This window comes from Sclerotinia sclerotiorum, genomic scaffold (assembly GCF_000146945.2).
Source record: "Sclerotinia sclerotiorum 1980 UF-70 scaffold_26 genomic scaffold, whole genome shotgun sequence".
Classification (NCBI taxonomy): domain Eukaryota; kingdom Fungi; phylum Ascomycota; class Leotiomycetes; order Helotiales; family Sclerotiniaceae; genus Sclerotinia; species Sclerotinia sclerotiorum.
Window position 1 is genome coordinate 57,673 of NW_001820810.1, and position 20,457 is coordinate 78,129.

General features: G+C 40.1%; 7 protein-coding genes across 7 annotated transcripts; 4 read left to right on the forward strand and 3 right to left on the reverse strand.

Moving 5' to 3' along the window:
- Nucleotides 1-519: 519 nt before the first annotated feature.
- On the forward strand, nucleotides 520-1,431 carry SS1G_13576 (hypothetical protein; the record flags this gene model as incomplete). The annotated part of the gene is made up of 1 exon (XM_001585287.1): nucleotides 520-1,431. One exon carries the CDS (start codon nucleotides 520-522, stop codon nucleotides 1,429-1,431), a length of 912 nt encoding a protein of 303 aa, XP_001585337.1.
- Nucleotides 1,432-3,472: 2,041 nt separating this feature from the next.
- On the forward strand, nucleotides 3,473-5,229 carry SS1G_13577 (conserved hypothetical protein; the record flags this gene model as incomplete). The annotated part of the gene is made up of 4 exons (XM_001585288.1): nucleotides 3,473-4,273; nucleotides 4,324-4,577; nucleotides 4,780-5,154; nucleotides 5,202-5,229. The coding sequence occupies 4 exons, from the start codon at nucleotides 3,473-3,475 to the stop codon at nucleotides 5,227-5,229; spliced, it is 1,458 nt and encodes a 485-aa protein (XP_001585338.1).
- Nucleotides 5,230-9,449: 4,220 nt separating this feature from the next.
- On the reverse strand, nucleotides 9,450-9,967 carry SS1G_13578 (predicted protein; the record flags this gene model as incomplete). Its single annotated transcript, XM_001585289.1, has 2 exons — nucleotides 9,450-9,854; nucleotides 9,920-9,967. The coding sequence occupies 2 exons, from the start codon at nucleotides 9,965-9,967 to the stop codon at nucleotides 9,450-9,452; spliced, it is 453 nt and encodes a 150-aa protein (XP_001585339.1).
- A 260-nt stretch (nucleotides 9,968-10,227) lies between these two features.
- Nucleotides 10,228-11,174, forward strand: SS1G_13579 (predicted protein; the record flags this gene model as incomplete). Its single annotated transcript, XM_001585290.1, has 5 exons — nucleotides 10,228-10,247; nucleotides 10,416-10,493; nucleotides 10,533-10,568; nucleotides 10,844-10,868; nucleotides 11,154-11,174. 5 exons carry the CDS (start codon nucleotides 10,228-10,230, stop codon nucleotides 11,172-11,174), a joined length of 180 nt encoding a protein of 59 aa, XP_001585340.1.
- A 1,928-nt stretch (nucleotides 11,175-13,102) lies between these two features.
- Nucleotides 13,103-15,678, reverse strand: SS1G_13580 (hypothetical protein; the record flags this gene model as incomplete). The annotated part of the gene is made up of 3 exons (XM_001585291.1): nucleotides 13,103-13,225; nucleotides 13,294-15,586; nucleotides 15,656-15,678. 3 exons carry the CDS (start codon nucleotides 15,676-15,678, stop codon nucleotides 13,103-13,105), a joined length of 2,439 nt encoding a protein of 812 aa, XP_001585341.1.
- Nucleotides 15,679-16,004: 326 nt separating this feature from the next.
- Nucleotides 16,005-17,195, forward strand: SS1G_13581 (hypothetical protein; the record flags this gene model as incomplete). The annotated part of the gene is made up of 1 exon (XM_001585292.1): nucleotides 16,005-17,195. The coding sequence occupies one exon, from the start codon at nucleotides 16,005-16,007 to the stop codon at nucleotides 17,193-17,195; it is 1,191 nt and encodes a 396-aa protein (XP_001585342.1).
- A 1,587-nt stretch (nucleotides 17,196-18,782) lies between these two features.
- SS1G_13582 (hypothetical protein) lies at nucleotides 18,783-20,102 on the reverse strand (the record flags this gene model as incomplete). The annotated part of the gene is made up of 1 exon (XM_001585293.1): nucleotides 18,783-20,102. One exon carries the CDS (start codon nucleotides 20,100-20,102, stop codon nucleotides 18,783-18,785), a length of 1,320 nt encoding a protein of 439 aa, XP_001585343.1.
- Between the last annotated feature and the right edge of the window lie 355 nt (nucleotides 20,103-20,457).

Consider the following 20,457-nt stretch of genomic DNA (forward strand, 5'->3'; position numbering starts at 1 on the left):
CTTTTTCAAAACCCCAAGGGCTGATCCTCCGCCCAGATGTGCAACAAAACTTTTGTGATATTGGACATGGCTAAAATCGGCTGTACTCGCAAGAATTCAATGCGTCAAGGTCAAGTCAGCGGTGACGCTAGCGACCCGCTTCGCTCTTGCAATCGATAAGAACTTTAGCGCCATTCATCATATGGCAATCACAAGTCCGTACAGTGTAAATGCAACCACAAATCCATTCAGCTCTTCTCTCACACCATAATAACCCCAAATACTTACATCGACAATCGACATGAGTATAAACTCGGAATATTTCCTTTTACTTAACCAAATCTTCTTTATACAACCAATTTAATAGGTGCAACAATTAGTTCAGGTACTAGGCACAACAATCACTGCGACAACGAGAAAACCAGAAACAGAGAGAGGAAGTCGTATTGCAGTCTCTGACAACTGGACTTGGAATAAGTATTTCTCGGACAAGATTTGCATGGGAAGGAGTTGGGACGCTTGTTTTATGTGTTATGAAATATGACCTCTCATCCAACCAAGTTTCGATTTAAGTCCAAGAGGAAGTGTGGGGAGGATGAAAATGAACGACCATCAGGAAACCATACGGAGGAAAGACATCGCCGTCATCATCATCGCTCCAAACGAAGCAGGACATCGCCTTCTGCGACCAAAGATGATCCATCCCTCTACGATGATACCCACCTTCCTAATACTTCCTCCAGCCAATACCTCGACCCAGATGCTGCATTCAGAGAGAGTTTATTTGATGCGATGGCCGACGATGAAGCTGCACAATATTGGGAAGGAGTTTATGGGCAGCCAATTCACACATATCCTGACGTCAGGCAAGGACCGACAGGCGAACTAGAACAAATGACTGACGAGGAATATGCAGCATATGTTAGGGGTAAAATGTATGAAAAAACCCACCAACATCTGATGGAGGAAAAGGCTCGGCGCGAGGCAGCTAAAAAGGAACGAGAACGTCTGGCTCAGGAAGGTAGGAGAGAGGAGAGAGAGGCCGAGCGATTTAGGAGACAGGTTGAGGAGAGCCTAAAAAGGGGTCAAGAGAGGAGGTCAAAGAAAGTTTGGACGGCGAAATGGAATAACTACATTAAGAATTGGGAAGAGCTTGAGAAGAATTCTTCGAAAGTTGCAATTGCGTCTATACCTTGGCCAGTGGAAAGTGGCAGTCGAAAAGATGTCAAATCAGAGGAAATCCGACGATTTTTCTTATATGCACCCACCTCTGGAGAACCTACAGAGTCACAACTCAGCAAGACCTTGAAGGTGGAAAGAGTTCGGTGGCATCCTGACAAGATCCAACAGAAACTAGGAGGGCAGGATGTTGACGAAGGGGTAATGCAAGCTGTAACAGCTGTTTTCCAAATTGTCGACGGGATGTGGTCAGAGAGCAGGAGTACAAAATGAGTGGACAATAAGGAGTGAAGAAATATTAATAGAGCCTCGGATTATCAAAGCATAGCATGGAGTTTTGGAAGAACATGAGGGGTAATGGAAAAGGAATCAAGGAATACCACATTACATCGCATAGGTTTTGGAGCTAGCAATATCTTTACGGGGAACTGGTAATTAATGAATGGCATAGATACTGATTTCTTGCAATGAGTATTAATTACATTACTGGAGAAGGAATTGGATGCAATGAGATACGACTCGCGATTGATAGCTGCATATGAAATTCATTGTAAGACCTGTCAAAGTTTCGTAGTGCAGTGACCAGCCGATTTGGGTATAAGGCTAACCTGTGCGTATTCGTACCAAACACAAGATTGATCCAAAATCTTTTGCACAATTCCTTTGTAAGAAATTTAAAGTTTCTTTCGTTCTTGATTATTTGAGATCTGAAAGGATCCAATTATCGACCTTTCTTCCTTTTCATTGGTAGCATATGAGACTAATAGGTTCCATTCTTTCATGCAACAACGGAATATCTCCCCCCAGGCGATATTCACTGGCATTATCAGAAGTTTAGCTGTCAATGATGCATTCAGTCAAGTAGTAATAATATTCAGTAGGTAGTTTCGACCGGAAAAAGTATGCATAGTGCCACCTGATGCTCCCTCCATTTGGCATATGCAATTCTATAAATATTATATAGATATATTTACATATGAGCCGTCATTTTTCTTCGTGTTAAATGGATTGAGAAACGAGCAAGCATATGCATTTACAAGTAGATCTGGGAAAGAGAGGAAAGAAAAGAGATAAAGCGCCGTCAAACAAGCCATCAACGCTAAGCCCCTCCTTCTTGTTATTATTTGATATCAGCGGAATAGCATTACGTGCTCTGAACCCTTACCTTGCCCTAGGTAGTTAAACCTTTCGTTGATCTTCAAGCGGTGGCCAGCAAATCATTGATGAAGCTTTCAACCCCACCAAGACTAGGTGATCGGATTCAAATCCATAACTGTACTCTGTACTCTGTAAACCTGATGGTGGACGGCGGAAGGATACAGAGGGACTGCCATAACGTCAAGTAGGCCATAAAGAGTGACACCTACAGAATACCCTGGGCCTAGGGAGTCACTAAAACAACACTGTCAACTGAAGTCCAATCAAGCTGGCCATTCTAAAGCAACTTTCGGAATATCATTCCTTTTCTCCCCCCTCACCCTCCTCACATTATCATTCGTCACACCTATTTTTTATCTTTTCATTCTATCACTTTAACAACGACCTAATTCTTGCATATCTTGCATACAATAACATACAACAATACACCTACAATATACACCTACAATATACACCTACAATATACACCTACAATAAACACCTACACCTCCACCTACACCTACACCTCCACACACCTACACCTACACTTATACACAACTACCCCATACAGCCACCACCCAATCCACCAACCTCCTCGATATCCTACCCCAATCTTCAATTTCCGATTTTTCATCAATTCTTATTAATTCATGTATCATTAACCTCAATAACCTCAATAAACTCAATATCCTCAATTGACAATTCGGTATAATTACTGCTCCAATATCGATACCTTCCAACCATTAATTCACTCTAATATTGAATCATCCAAACCAATTCCCGTTCCCGTTGTCTTTGTCGCAACGGACAGAGTGCATCATTAATCGTACCTGCAACTATCCGCATCCTACGAACCTTATTCTCAACCCGCAACTTGCAAATTCTTCCTTTGCCCATGAAATCAAAGTCCAAGAGAACCGAGAAAGACTTCTAAATCGTTCAATCTATAACATACCTACCTGCCTACCTTCCTACCTTCTCTTCCGGGTAAATCCAACAAGACGCAATCTATCTTGTTTTCCCCAATTAGGCTTGTCTATCAGGACGACTGGGGTAGCTTCACCTACCCAACTACCTTTCATTATCGTCCCTCCTGCATTCGGCCTACACACCCGGCTCTACCTTGCTGACTGTCGATCCATCACACTCGACAAGCAGCAATCTACCGTTTCATTCTATGCCGACACTCGGATTTTTGAAGAAGAAACGGACGAAGGAGTCTCCGGGTATAACCTCTCCGACATCTAGTCAAGCCACAAGTCCGATAACCCCCACATCATCAAGAGGCTTCGATAACTCCATAGCTTCCATATCTACCCAGTCTACTTTACCCCAATCCCACGAGCACGAGGTTCTTCAAACTACAACCTCTCGCACAGCAGACCAGCCTGCTGCTGTGGCCAAAAAAGCCTCAATGACACAAGGGATAACTCAACAGCAGCAATCTGCGCAAATTCATTCCGACCAACATCAGCATAGGCAAAACTCCCCAAGTATCAGCAACTTGATTCATCCACCACAGCATGACGGCGCGAGCCAGTCATATCCAACCCCACCAACCTCCTCGCAAACTTCGCTGCATCCTGTAGCTGGTAACACCAGCACACTCCAAATGGATGCCTCGCACCGACATTCCCAGCAAGCACAGCAGCAGCCACAGATCAGACAAACCAAGGGCAAATATTCATTGACCGACTTCGAAATCCAGCGCACATTAGGTACTGGAAGTTTTGGGCGAGTTCATTTAGTTCGATCGAAGCACAACCAACGATACTATGCTGTCAAGGTATTGAAGAAGGCTCAGGTGCACAAGATGAAGCAGGTCGAACATACCAATGATGAGAGGAGAATGTTGCAAGAAGTCAAACACCCATTCCTCATCACTCTATGGGGTACATTCCAAGATTCAAAGAATTTATACATGGTTATGGATTTTGTAGAGGGAGGTGAGCTATTCTCTTTACTGAGAAAATCACAAGTATGTTCAATGGTACCAATTACTCGATATATACTAATGGTTCGTTTCAGAGATTCCCTAACCCAGTAGCCAAATTTTATGCCGCTGAAGTTACATTGGCCCTTGAATATCTCCATTCAAAACAAATCATCTATCGGGATCTAAAGCCAGAGAATTTACTTCTTGACAGGCATGGACATCTTAAGATTACTGATTTTGGATTCGCCAAGAAGGTCCCAGATATCACATGGACATTGTGCGGGACCCCGGATTACTTAGCACCAGAAGTAGTCTCAAGTAAAGGTTATAATAAGTCTGTAGATTGGTAAGTATTGGTACCTTCATTCCCCTGCCATCACTGCCCCTCCAAAGCGAAGCGAAAATGCTTTCGCGATAGTGACCCAGCGGAGCTTCGTCAATTAAACCTTCCTCTCTTCATACTTTCTCTTATGGGGGCTTGCCCCCATACCCGTCCTCGCTACGCTCGAATGGAAACTTAGAGGTTGTTTACTAACATTTCGAATCAGGTGGTCGCTTGGGATACTGATTTTCGAAATGCTTTGTGGTTTCACGCCATTTTGGGATGGTGGCTCACCTATGAAGATTTATGAGAATATCCTTAAAGGGAGGGTCAAATATCCTCCATATATTCACCCAGATGCACAAGATTTATTACAACGATTGATCACAGCAGATCTTACCAAACGTCTTGGCAACTTACATGGAGGCTCTGAGGACGTCAAAAATCATCAATGGTTTGCCGAAGTAACTTGGGAAAGGTTATCCAAGAAAGATATTGATGCGCCTTATGTCCCTCCTGTCAAGGCCGGAGTCGGTGATGCTAGTCAGTTTGATAAATATCCCGAGGAAACGGAGATATATGGTCAAGGTGGGCCTGATGAGTAAGTAGATTTCTTGAACTTCATCAAATCTAGGCTAATATTATTAGATTTGGGCACCTATTTGTCGATTTTTAAACAAAAGTTCATTCTCGGAGTCTCGGAGCTAGGCCGCATTACTTTTAAGAAGGCCACTTTTCTTTTGTATTTTGCAGTTAAAACTATTCTTCTGCACATATATTACAGTACGGACAAGAAAGCCTTCCGTCGCATCATCTCTTTGATTCACAAGCATTGGACTGGAATATTAGGTGGTTTGCTTTGGCTTATAGCTCTTTGATGAATGGTGGCGGACGGTGTGAGTATGGTTGGTATCATGGGATGTGGGATTCTAGTCCCACTCATTTTTCGGAACCGGGAACGTGATGATGTGGTCCCCCTTTGACGCATGGGAATGAATTTCTCCATATCAGTATGGATTGTGATGAAATGATGTTGACGCCCCATCGTACGGAATGGAATGTGGATGATGTGGTATGGATGAATGGGACTCGATATTAGTTATGTGCCCAAGAGGAACTGAAGGTTAATGAATCAAATGAAAAGAAAGGAAAGGAAGAATTATAAATCCGATTCTTGATAGTGAATAGGATATTATTCTCTCCTTGACATTTTGTGTATGATTTTGATGTGAAGGGAGTGGTGAATAAATGTGATCAAGCGAGGTGAAATGGATAATGGAGCCGTTCAATATTCGATCGAGGTTGAATGGGATAATAGGGTTTGAATAATAGAGATTGGATGGGACATAGGCATAACGGGCTTCACCAAGCGTTGTTCAAGATTAAATGGAGTGGAATAATATGGTATAAATGTTTGAGATGGAGCGGGATGGTAGGGGTTGGAATATTTGAGTTTGGATGGGAGGGATAGCGAGAGGGGGATGATGTTTTAATGTTTGAGGATGAGGTTGAGTGAGATAATAGGGGGTTGAAAATTCAAGATATTATTGGATAATAAAGAAGAGGAAGAGGAGGAGAGTACTTGGCTCTGGATTTATTGATCCCTTGGATTCATTTCTTGGGTGTTCGGTTTAGATGCAGATGCAGATATGTAGATGTGGAATGATTTTTGTTACTTGGTTGGTTTGTGAAGATAGATGGGGAAGGGGTTGGGGGGGGAGAGGAGAGCGAAGATCGAAGCTGGAGAACGGGTGGAAAGGGAAGAGGTGTGAAAAGGGTGGGGGATGAGTGGGAAGTTATGATTGAGAACTGAATACTGTCGATATGGATGCTTAATAGTTTGAATGTCTACTAGGTAGATAGGTGAGAGATAGAGAATTAGCGAGACAAAGATGTAGATATATGGGATAAGTGGGGTGGATATAAAGGGAACTATACTTGGGAGAGAAAGAGAGGAGGAAGGTGGGGGGGAGAATACAGGGAGAGATCTTTAATTGCTAATTTGTTGTATTCTGCGGTTGGTAGATTGGTAGGATTGGGTATGTGCGGGTTTTAATGTGAATGTGAATGTGAATGTGAATTGAGAAGTAGTGGGTTTGTCTGAGGGCCGGATTGGGTACTGGAATGGAATGAAATGGATGGAGGTGTATGTTCATGCTATGGTTTGGAATAAGAATTCAAAGAAGCCTGGCGGAGGGGTAGGCGGTTAGATGGCTAGGCTTTTATGAGCAGGATAGTTAGGAATGTTATAATAGACGGTTAGGGGATGAAAATAATAGTGGTAAGGGAACCCGGTTTGGAGGCAGAAGTAAATGGGATGGATGTTAGGTTCATGATCAAGAGGGAGAATGTATAAATACTTAGTTCTCATCTTAGCATTGAAAAGGGATTCATTAACTTGCAATTTGTAAGATCTTACTACAACGATTCGGGGGATTGATTGTATATGCTCGTGAGTAGTTTTCTCCTGTTCGGCTCGAAGTGTTTAAAGAGGTTGATCTTTAGGGAAAATTAAAAGGTGGATTAGTAGATATAGGGATAGGATCAACAGATCTATTTACATTTAGATGGAGAAGTTATTATTGGGTGGTGTGGCAAGCGAGAGGAGTAGGTTGATATTTGACGTAGACTAATGTTAATGAATGCTAAATAGTAGGATTACAGGAATGAAGGGATATATTGGCTACCTATTATCGTATATACAAATATACGCAATCTACACCATTTTGTCCGTAAATTCGATTTCGCTTATATAGTGATGAAGCTGAGTAAAATTTCATAGTTTAAAGAAAAGGTTGGACTACTTTTCTGTTTAATTTAATGGGAATTTACACATGAGGAAGATAAGCGAGGTATTTAATATCTCAAATTTTATTACTAAGAAAGAACTGATGTATAACATGAAGATCGATCAAGTCGTTACTTTCACTGATGAAAAGATAGAGGAAGGATCCTGGATATATCCAGTAGCTACTATACAAGAATTCGAATAGGCTGATGTTGATTTATATCTAACCACCAACCTATAAAAAACACTTTCAACTATCCTCGCCTCATCACAGATTCTTTCTTCAGTCTCTACATCCTCTTTATCTCCATCTCCATAAGCCTCTAAACTCTACAAGCTAACTAATCACTAACTTTGCTCCAACAGACTACAATATAGATATGATAATAAAGAGCAATCATCTATAACTTTAGTAATCCTTACTTTACCTTACATCAACCTACCACATCTCCGTTGGAATATAACAATCCACAATCTATCTATTCTTGAAAACTATTTTACAATAGCCTAACTTGAACCATTTGCGACTAATTAGTCAACGAATGGATAATTCCGTCTTTCCCAAGGCTCAAGATTCAAGAAAAAAGTACTATATCCTGTCGATTTTCATTTACCCTTTCCTCTCCTCTACTGTCCTTCAATAAATTCTTATCTATTCTCATTCTCCTGATGGAAAGACGAGAAAGATCATCTGATTCGTTTCTGAAAAGAAGGAAGTGCAATAATATCACAATAAATTTGATAATATAGCATGGAATGCCGTACCCTCTCCTTTCTCTTCCACTGCTCTTCTCAACGAGTTATGTATCCTCCTATCTCCTAACAGATTCTCATTTATCCTATCTCTCGTTTAGGGCAATGAACTCTCTCTTCTTCAGCCCAGGAAAGAACAGGAGGAGTTTAAAAAAAAATGCTCCAAGACGTACTAGCTAGCCACAACAAGGTATCTCATAAACTCCCAAATTGATCACAATCTGCTGTCCAGTTTTCAAAAGTCACTACCTTCTCCAGTGTCCGTATAGCTTATGCAATGGTATTACAGAGCATTAAATCTAATACCCCTAACCCAGACCACCCTCTTACACCAAAAACCTTCACTTTCACCTATCAATAACTTTTTTATTTATAAATATAATTCCCCCAAATTTTAATTACTAATATAATACTCAAATAATAATAAGTTTTGAAAAGTTCAGATTTTTTATAATTTTATTAATTGAAATATTAATAATTGAATTTCAAATTTTTATTTTATAATTATAGGATTTATATATAAATTTCAAAAACCTTGAAAATATTAAATAATTTTTAATATTTCAATTAGTAAAATGATAAAATACTTGATATTATATTTTAAAAATCGATTTGTATTTTGATAGTAATATTATTAATAAAATCTCAGTTGATTTATTTATTTATTTATTATAAAATTACTAATAAAACAAAATTGTTATTTCTGATATAAAAAAACAATCCAAAATAAAAGTAAAATATTAGATTTAACTCAAATTTAAGATAATTTAAAACAAATAGTATTAAAGTTATATATATATCTCTATTTCTCTCGATTTTAGTTACACATCATATAATACAACAAGAATACTTTGAATATCTTGTAATATATTTCATAACATTCTTTATATTCTTGTAAGAAACTCACAATACTTGACCTTCATTACATTAAATATATTCACCACAACATAATACATTACAGCTAAACCTATCGATCATCAACCATCAGTACGATTAATTCCGTTTAAAAATACTCGCTCAGTAATAGCATTCACAAATGAATTCTTAAGTATCAAACATCACAAAGCAAGAAAGACAACATATATATTCATGTAATGGTATTAATTATCCATGCAATGCAATACAATGCATGCAGCTAAGTACAACGCGCCCATTTGCAACCCAATCAATCCCATTTATTCCTAAGCATCATTACCATCATCTGTTCAACTTTCCAATTCATCATCTTAGCAGCAGTAGTATTTGTATTCCTTCCCACCCTGAATGATGAAACCCCCATTTCAATAAACCACTTGTGACTAACTGTTCTTGTATGATTAAAAAGAAAGGAAACCTTCCAACCAATCATCCAACATTTACAAAGCAGCAGCAAAGATAGCGGCACCACCAAAGAGAGCAGCAGCTCCCACAGCACCAGTTTGAATAGCAGCACCACCAGTAGAAGTAGAAGCAGAGCTAGCCGAAGAAGACACCGAGGCAGACTTAGAAGAAGCGCTCGAAGCAGCAGAGCCTGAAGCGGAAGCAATAGATGAGGAAGCGGAAGAAGCAGATGAACCGGTGAGAGTAGCAGCTGAAGATGCGCGGGATGAGAGGGATGATTCAACAGATGATTGGGCGGAGCTGATGGATGATTCGGCCGAGGAGACGGAGGATGAGAGACTTTCGGCTGCGGTGGAGGCAGTAGAGGTGACGGAGTTGACGACACTGCTTGCGTCGGATGTGGCGGCCGAGAGGATCGAGCTGACGGAGGCTCCTTGACCCTAGAGTTTGATGTTAGTATTTGTATTGATGAAGTGGATTATATTCCTAGGAGAAGGAAACATACCATAACAGCACCGGCGAAAGCCAAAACGAGAATGTTTTTGAATTGCATATTTGCGGTTGAAGAGAGGTGAGATGAGTTGATGATTTAAAAAAGTTAAAAAAGTAAAGTAATGGTATTGAAGTTGATGAAGACTTTTGTTCTGGGTATCAAATGTAGAAGTTAAAGTAATGTGAGATGATGTGATGTAAAAGGAAGAAGAAAAGCATTCGGCAAACCGAGAAGACAATTCTTATATAGATATATACAGCAGACAGCCATCACATCCAGGACAACAAACAAACAACCTTTTCCTTCCATGTAATCAATCCATGTACGACCAATTAGGTAGGTATGATGTACTACTGGGCTACTAGCGCGCATCAACTTCCAAGTTAAGCGGCTTATTATTCCGACCCACCCAGTTTTTAGGATCCATCTTTCCTTTCCTTGCTTTGATTGATTGGTTTATTCCATGGCAATGGCATACATATTATGAGATTTTTTACATAGGGTATAGAGTAAGAACGCAGTATTACGGTATTTCGGAACTCAAACGTCATATTACTCATATCTGGGCCGTGGCGCTGGTATCCCTGTATGCTTGAATCCTGGTATGAGAGCTAACAAGTCCTAGTTTTCTCCAAGTTTTCGGTGGCTTGAAACTGATCAGGTACGATTTTGATCGAATGACAGCGGGTTGAGATTGGGGAAGGCTGGTATTTGTTCTGACTTCCTTCTAGGTTGTGTTTGGCATCTGGGGTAGTATTATTTGGGTATGATTTGACAGACTAGCTATTAGGTTCCCGTTTGTTATTTTACTCTTATTCGTTTACGAGGAGCGTGTAAGCATACTATGGGAGAAGTAACTACGCGTCCTCCAAGATTTAGCATTTAGTGAATTTAGAAAACCATTGTGGTTATGCGGTACCCTACTTAAAATCATAGGGAAGGTGCAGCGCAGCAATATGTAGTGAGTAAAAATGATAGTATAATAACCAGGTAATTAACATCAACAATTGGAAGAATAGCTAAAAAAAAAAGCCTCCAACCAACTTTCCTTCCTGCAGTAACAACTTTGAAATTTAAAACACCATCCTCCGTATGCACTTGTACGAAGGATGACATTCACAAGCAATGACAACATTACCCGTTTCCGATAGACAATCCAAAAAAAAATTAATAAAAAAAAGTAAAAATCACCGAGCCAACACGCCTTGATGCAATTCTGACATTATAACATATTATTATATCATAGCTAGGTCAAAAGACGAAATAAGATGACATAGCACCCACCCATCATTCATCATATCACATCGCATTCCGAAAATCTCAAAACCCCATGTCCACGAGAATCGGGAAAATTAAATTTGCCATAGGATTTATCGATTTCACCTTTCAGCCGAATCCTGGTACATAATATATATATTTAAAATGGGTAGAGTGGTGCTAGACTAGACGCCGGGGCCCGAAACATTCTAGGCCGTGGCTTCTGTGGAAAGTTGAAACGATGGATGGATGGATGTACGCAGTATGTATGTATGTGCGAGGTAGGATGGATGGATGGTAAAAAACCGGTAATGCATTTTGGTTAATTGGGTGATTGAGCATAAAGTTGTTTTGCATAAAGATATACGATGCAGAGAAGATAGGTAGGTATATATATATATATTGGATAGATATTTTTATGAATATCCCCCATTCCCCAAATGTACAACAGCGAGGAGAGAAAGAATGATTATCATACCTAGAACTGGGAATATAACTGAACCATCTTATACAAAATATAATATATATACCCTTCACAAGAGAACAACACAACAAGAAAGTAAAGTGACAGATAGTACAGTAGCCCTCCGTACATGAGCAAATAACATCCATCCTCATCATATTTATGTAATGAAAAATCCCCAATGCACATCCATTCTTGGCATGTGCTATTTTATCAAATCAGCTTATCCTATCATGCCGATTCCGAGTTTAGGGTAAGCGATGTTGTTGTATAGGTATGATACGATACGATGCAATTGTAATTGAAATTTGAATTAATCGGAGAAAGAAAATACTTATTTCATTCTGTTCTGATAGGTGAGTGTCCTATCAATTTGAGAAGGAAGAACCCATCACCATTATAACAATCTCCAACAACAACAACAACAACAACAAGTCAATAATCAACAAAACAAACCGAACCGAAAAGAAATGAAGTTAGGTATAATAAAGTCACCAACCAACCAATCACTCAAACCACGAGCCATCATCGATCCATCCCCGCACTCAACACTCCCTAGCTCACTTTTTCTTCCCGCCCTACACGGTGCACACCCACTCCATCCCACACATCCCACACATACTATTCGCCCACCCACCTCAAACTCCCCAGCTCCAACCGCACAAGATCCACACGTTATAGCGTCATCGAATCTTGGTATCCGTACTACGTACTCCGTACCTTTTTATAAATTGCGATTTGTATACGCCACACCCAACCACATACACCTACCTTGTAAAATATATAAAATAGTGATATAATTAATAAATATATTCAGGATTCAAAAGAAAGAAATTTAAAAAAAAATTCATTTAATATTTATCTATTATTAATAAGTATTGTATATATATTTATTTAAAAATTATATTCTTTTATATTTTTAATTTTTTTTAATTAAATATATACACACAAAATATAATAAAATAAAAATTTATTAATCACCATCTACATTTTCTTCTACCCAAGGCTAAAGAAACAAAATTGTTAATGTAATGACCTAATAAATATATATATATATATACATAGTCTGTTATCAGATAAAAATCAAAGTGGCCAGTGCTCGCAAGATATTATTCTCAATCTCAGGTACAGTCCGGACACAGACAGTACCGATAAACAACGCAAACAAAACCAAGGGAAGCAGGAGCAGGATAGAAAAACTTGGATGGAGATGTTCACCGCCACTCCGCTCGCTGTGGGGCTGGCTCTCTTTTACAGCTAGGTAGATGGCTAGCCCTTCAGGTTTATTTCAAACGAAGATCGAGAACTTCTGCTAGAATCTGCAAGATTATATTATATTATCAACGAAATAGTCTGCCTCCACGGCAGTGGCCCCCGGAGGGCCAGCGGAGCGTCACATTTATATCTAATTTAATCAAATCATTCAAATCATCTACATCCTGTCTAGAGAATCTCTCAAGATAAATAATCTTCATTTAATTATTTGTTTGATATGGGGCAATTCCCTTCTTAATCTCATACACAATCTCGGCTGCTTCATCTGCACTCTTGGCCTCAAAATCATATCGTTTCTCCTCTCGTGATTTGTATACAACAAGCTGTATTTATTATTAGCTTTCAATGTATTGTGAAAATGTAACCATAGGTTGTATATTTGACAACATACCTTAAAATTCGTTGGATGTCTTCGTGTCACTTTACAACCAACCACGTTACTAAAATGAACCGTGGTTGTTTTGCCTTGTCCTTCAAACATTGTCTTTCCTGTAGATGCAGGAAGAATATGTAAATATTCTCCATCTATCGAAATAACCCTTTCATTCATTCCCACAAATCTCATTGGTTGTTTTCTCCATACTATATACCTTCGATAATTGGCACATCCAAGTTCATCTTGTTTGACACTCTCCATAAGAGGATGAGGTACTAACATTTGATTTCCCTTGCGAGTTTTTCGAGGATCGGCTCGATCTATCATTAATGAATTGGGTGTACTACTTGATGGTGAACCAGTCATAGTTAATGGTCCATCAGTAGCAAAACGACGTCGATACAAATCTAGTTCTGATGAATTACCAATTGATCCAACTGTACGATCAAGGTAAACAACAGTTCCGGATCCAGTAAGTTTGAGAACGTGTCCTGCTTTGTCTAATTGTCTCTTCTTACAAACAGTATCGAGTACATCGGCCAAGTAAGTATCGGTTGTGACTTCTAAAGCGACCAGTTGTCCAGGTGTAGCATTATTTGAATGAATATGAATACTCAATATCTTTTTAGTACCACTGCCCCTTGAAGTGGGTTGAGTAAGAGCTGTCCCAATCGTAGGTGCATCTGCTAATGTAGAATTCTTTCGTAATGCTGTCATAGTTGTAAGGAGAGGATTTTGATGAGGCTGGGTACCAAGTGGAAATGAGTTACTGGGTTTAGGTGTATTGATAGGAGTGAACTCTTCCTCCGCTTCAGATGAGGCAACAGCTTCTTGTTTGAATTGAGGAGTGAGTTGTTGATTTTCTTCGAATTGTTCGTCGGTCGCTTCAACCAGAGCAAACTCATCAAAAGTTTTGGAATTTGATCTCGCTCTAGGTGCAGCTCGATTGTTGGCGAATGTAAATGATGTTACGGGTTTGAGACGATCAAGAGGGGGAAAATCTGTATCTACCTCCCCGTCATCAACCATTCGTAAAATCCATCGATTAACATTCAATTTCTCAGGCGGTATCGTAGGCTCTAACTTTTCCTCAAAGTACCTCCATAGACTTAATCCGATCAGGTCAGTTATGACTACTGGTCGATTGTGTGATTCATCTTCATGAACTGTTCTCCTAATCAAAACCTCGTAAGGCTTCGTCGTTGAAGTAGCAAATGGTGCCAAGATACGAATATTGATAGGATTAGGATCTCCTTGTCCAGAAAGAGAAGCAAAACTTTCGAATGGCATGGCGGCTTTCGTTCGCTTGGCCGAAATCATTGCTGACAACAAACTCTTAGGTTGTATCGTACTAATAGGACGAGGAGGTGGTAAGGCTTGAAGTACTGGAGGCGCTGGCTTTGATCTTTTCGTTGGTGATCGTATAAGTTCTCGAGGTATAGTATTACCAATATGCTCTGGCGCGGCAGTTATTGGTCCATCAACACTATCTAATATAGATGCACTATCGATACTACCACCGAATGCTGAAGACATATCTGATCCCGAGTCTTCATCTTCTTCCTCTTCTTCTAAGAGATCACTCACTTGTCTCTTTACGCCGACATCAGGATCAGATGGATGAGTTCGAACCGATCTACCGGCTCTCGCAGCATTCCTATTTGATTCTCTCTGTCTTTGAAAGGCAGATGCATCAAACTCATTATCAGATGACATCTCACTACTCGTAACTGTATCCCTTCTCGCTCTTTCTTTCACAACCTCCACGGCAGATTGAGAGCCTCTCCTTATGCCAGGTCCGAGAGTACGTGATGGGGAATTTGCAGTAGTAGATTGTCGAAGATTGGATCCACGAATGGGAGAAGAACCAGAACGATTTCGTATAGGCATTTTCGAGAATTTGATTTGTTGAGCTGCCCTTTGATCTCCATCATCATCACTATCATCACTCAAATCACTACTATCTTCCTCCTCCATTTGTTCTCGCCTGCGCCTCCTTTTCGTGGCGATTCCTGGCCCAACAGTATCCCCTGCTCCTCCTGTGAGCAAACCCCCTTCATCAATGTCATCCTCAAGACCAGAAGGTGCCAGACCAGCTGATCTAGGTGGTGCTTGAAAGTATTCTGATGCGATAGCCGTTGGTATTGGTGGGGAATGTGTTCGTTTTATATTTGCGGCATTCGTACGCCATCCAGCAGCTTTGAATCCAGCAGTATTTAAAAACCCATCGTTAATCGTGATAAGTCGCTCTCCAACGCCATCTGCGATTGAGTTTAAATAATTTGATCTCAACTGATAAGAGACGAGACTGTGTAACGCGTCAACTAGATTAGGGAAGAGGGGGAGGGAGATAGTTGGGGGGATTAGAAAATCTTACTCTTCCACTTGAATGATCGACATAGTAGAAATAAAATGTGAATAATGTAAAGAAACGATGACCGGCTCGTAAATATGAAAGGAGAATAAGGAGGTTTAGGAAGTAGGATTGTTCAAGTCATTATCAAGCTTTTCATTATTTAATTTCAATCATGAATGAATGAAGTTGCAATGCTAGGTACATTATCTATCAGTGCTCAGCCTTACAGCAAGAAAGGTTATCTGGGGTACACTAAAATTGGCGACCATTCACTTTTCATCAGGCTGGACTGTACTCGAGTAGTAACAGCCTCTTCATCAACTAACTCACAAATCATCACAAACAAAAGTATTAACTTCCATCAACAACAATGGGACTTGTCGATTACTCGGATTCGGACGATTCAGATGTCGCAGAGGTCACTGCGCCCAAGCAATCATCATCAACATCTACAACCAGCAGACCAGCATTTCAAAAAGTTGTCGATAGATCAAATCCTGGCAAAATTCGAGTTTCATTACCACAAACATCTAAGGATGATACCAAAATCGATGAACCACCAACTAAGCGCGCAAAGACTGGTGGTGGAGCTTTCAGTGGATTCAATTCATTCTTACCAGCTCCGAAAAGAACAGGACAATCTACAAATGCGACATTAGGTGGTGGAAATGCGGCACGAAAGAGTGGTTTAGGAATTGGAGTTAGTTTAAAGACTGGAGCTACTCCTGCTTTTAGTCGAGAACCGGAGCCTGTGAGAGAATACACGGAAGAGCCTGCAGGAGATGAAGAGGCAGGTACTGAATCTGGAATGAATTTACCTCCTCCAAGCTCCTTGGTTGATGAACAGAAACCGGCAGATGAAGTCAAATTAGTTGGAAAACCATTAATGTTCAAACCATTATCTGTCGCAAGAAAACCAGCAAAAAAGAAGCTTCAAAAATCAAGCCTAAATATATCTACATCTACATCTACACCTACTTCTACTTTAACACCACAAATCAGCACACCATCCACTCCACAGAATTCTGGGAAAGCAACTCCAAAACCAAAAGTATCATTATTCTCCCTCGAAGTAGAATCAGCCAACACAACTCCAATCACCACTTCTAATGGAGAATACAAACCAATGCTTTACCAACCAGTCTCCGACCAAGAACCAACCTACGAAGAATACACTCCCACAACCACACATACTCTTCCATTCGCCCCTACTCCCCCAGTCAACACCCATAACACCGAATCCTTATCGTCAATAGCTGATACTCTTCACCTGTCTGCCGCTGAACGTCGCCAACTATTTGGGCGTCAAAAAGGTGGCTCTGGTCTACAGGCAGCAACTAAAATCATAAATTTCAACACAGATCAAGAATACGCACATAATGAAGAATTACGCGCATCAGGTGAACAAGTGGTACATAATCCAGTTAGAGCTATTGCTCCTGGTAAACATAGTTTGAAACAATTGGTTGGGGCGGCGCAGAGTCAAAAGGAAGCGTTGGAGGAAAGTTTTGCGACGGGAAGGAATAATAGGAAGGAAGCTGGTAGTAAATATGGGTGGTAGATTGGTGGTTTTGGTAATGAGTTGGGTGTCTAGATTGATCAAGTTTTTTGATATCGAGGATCGCAAAGGGAGAAAATGATGGTGATGCGGAATTTATACTATATTGAAGATGTAATGGATATACGAAAATAACTTGATACCCATGTATTTCATCACTATTTACAGATCTCTATTCATGCATCCATACATCCTACTGCGCACGTATACAACAGGAGAATTCCCTTCTCCTCTCATCTCCCTAGGTAGTAATAGAAGAAGTGCAAATCCTACAAAAATCCGACAATAAGCGAGAATACCCCCTTAATCCCAACCAAGATTCTACAAACTCATCTCGTCATAACTCATCACTCATCATTCCTCATTCTTCACTACCTTTAAACCATTCCTCTTGTATGTCACATTATACTATACTATATTATACTATACTCTACCATAATATAACATATCCACACAAAAACAATACAGGATCTTACATAAATATATAAATCACACCATCAGCAAACAACCCACTGACTCACTCACTCAATCACAAATAAAAAATAAAACACTCTAACTATAGCTAACTACACTCACTCATTACCTACCACCATAATATGTATAAATCTTAAACAAGATCTTGAAATTACAAAATCCTTTAATTAACTGATATTGATATTACGATTAATATTGATATTGATGTCCCAGTATATAGAAAGATATCTGTATATAAATCCATGGCTAGCTAGTATATATGTAAGTAATTTTCTATTAACTTGTTCCTTTTTCCTACTTCTTGATTCTTGATTGATTCCTGAAAAGCTGAGTGATTAAGCATAGTGGTAATTCTTATTAATTTTAAAAATTGATAGTTTTAGGGTTTAGGGTTTAGGGTTTAGGTTATATATATATATATATATTATACAATATTTGCCCGGATATAATGTTAGTGCCAGTGCCAGTGCTAGGGTTGTGGATCTTTGATTTTGGAGATTTTGTATGTATGTTGTGTGTTTTGAGATTGGGATTTTGTGAGATAGAGAGAGAGAGAGTTTTTTTTTTGATGGGTCGGTGGGTTGGTGGCGGATGAAGTGTTGAGGTTTGGTGTTTTGGGGGAAGAGAGGAGAGGAGTGGAGTGGAAAGGGGAGAGGTATAGGAGAGGTATAGGGAGGGGAAGGGGGAAGAGAAGGGGGAAGAGGAATATCAGAAGAAAGAGTATACACACAGAGAGAGAAACAGAGATAATAAAAAGCAACATCATAACCGAATATCAATATATAAAAATAAAGAATAAATAATAGATAATAGATAATAGATAATAGATAATATATAATATACAACATAGAAATAAATTATATATAGCATAATCCTGAGTGCTAGCCCACCCAAGAAATTCCAAAATCAAATCAAATCAAACTAAGTAAATAAACAAATAAATAAATAAATAAACTCCACCCACCCGATCACAGCTCTTGTTTTCAGGGAATATATACGTCATAATACCATTTAGTTAGTCCAGATACCAACCTATACCAGACCAAACCCAACCCAACCCAACCAAACCAAACACCCAAATAATCATCTAATCATCCAATCAAAAGCACCACACCACTAACAATCCACCTCAACAAGCGTAAAACTCCTCTCTCCCCTCATCAAAAACTCCCATTCCCCTCTAGTCCCCGGACTAAAATCCTCCACTCGATTCGGGGTTCTATCACCCCTAAAAAACGGCCCCCTATCCTCTTCCTCTTTCTCTCCCATCCCATCATCCCCCCTCCCCCAAACCGGACTTTCCCCATCCCTCCCCTTAGCACTCTCCCCCACCTTAACCAGATCCTCCGCACCCACAAACGAAGTCCTAACCGACAAATTCCTCCCAACACACCTCCCTTCCTCCTTTAAAATCGCCCCCTCCCTCAACCCACCCCCATAAAACTTCCTATACCCCTCTTCAACATCACACAGCGCACTTAGCGAAATCCCCAACCACTCGTAACATTTCACCAACTCCCCTCTTCCGATTTTCTTCCTATCTTGTAATAATACCAATCTTCTCAATTCATCTACCGCAATCTTCATATCTTCTACCGAGAGACTACGAGAATAAACATGCAGTGCGCATTTAAATGTATACAAGTAATCGAGAGAATAGAGCGATAATCCCGCACTTGTATAAACAAGTCGATTTTGAGAAAGAGAACGATGGATTAAATCTTGAGTGGGTGAATCGGTTATGGGTTCTGAGAGCGATGATGTAGATAACCAGTTTCCGCCGATAGCGGGGAATTTTTTCTCGGCTCGGGATATGGTGGTGCGTAAGATGCGTTCGGCGCGGGGGTTTAGGGTGGTGGAATGCATTAGGGTTATGCCGTAGCGGTTTGGTGTGTCTGGGGCTGTCCATTCGGTGGTTGGAGTGCAAGGGGTTGAAGGGGGGGAAATGGATGCGCGGATGTGGTGGGCCATGGTATCTTTTGGGGATGAGGGAAGTCCGGAGTATTTGGTGCGTGAGAGATAGATTGTGGATGTGGAGAGTGTAGATGCCGATGTAGAAGTTGAGCGTTCGGAAGGAGAATTGGAAAAGATTGTGTTACTTGGACTTGCAGCTCGGGAGCTCAAAGGAGAAGATCTTCGACTGGAAGGTGAAACATCGCGAGTGTAAGATGTAAGCGGTGCGTTATTGTAAAGCAGTGTTGTCGGTGATGCAATGAGAGAATGAGAACCAGGTGCGGTTACAGATTTGGATATAACAGGACTTTGAATTTGATTGTCTCTCTTGATGACAATTAATGATAGGTGAAGACATTTTCGTACCAGACGTTTTGATACATAATCAAGAGCTTCGAGTAATTCGGATGGTAATTGCATTGGTTGAAGCAGTGATGTACCTGCTTCCAATGGAGCAGATATACTATTCTTTGAGATAGGCATATTGATGATAGTGAACCGGTCCACAGTAGATAGATAGATGAACTAAGAACTTTTAATACCTTGATCTATCTGTATATGCAATATAAAAAGCTGAAGCCGATGAACAGTTACTTAAGTTGAGGATCTAGCTAACAGATATACAAATATCAAGACTCCAAAAACAAAAAGACGCCAATCCCCAAAATAAACTCTCCGATGCACAATTCCCGCAAAGCGCGTAGCGGGTAGCCTTAAGATGTAACTAAGCATGGTCTATAAGGCAAATGGCGCAAGAATCTGATGAGCTTTGACTACATCCTGCTCAATGATCATTGAGTACTACATCAAAACTTTCTTGGGGAGAAATTATCTCTTT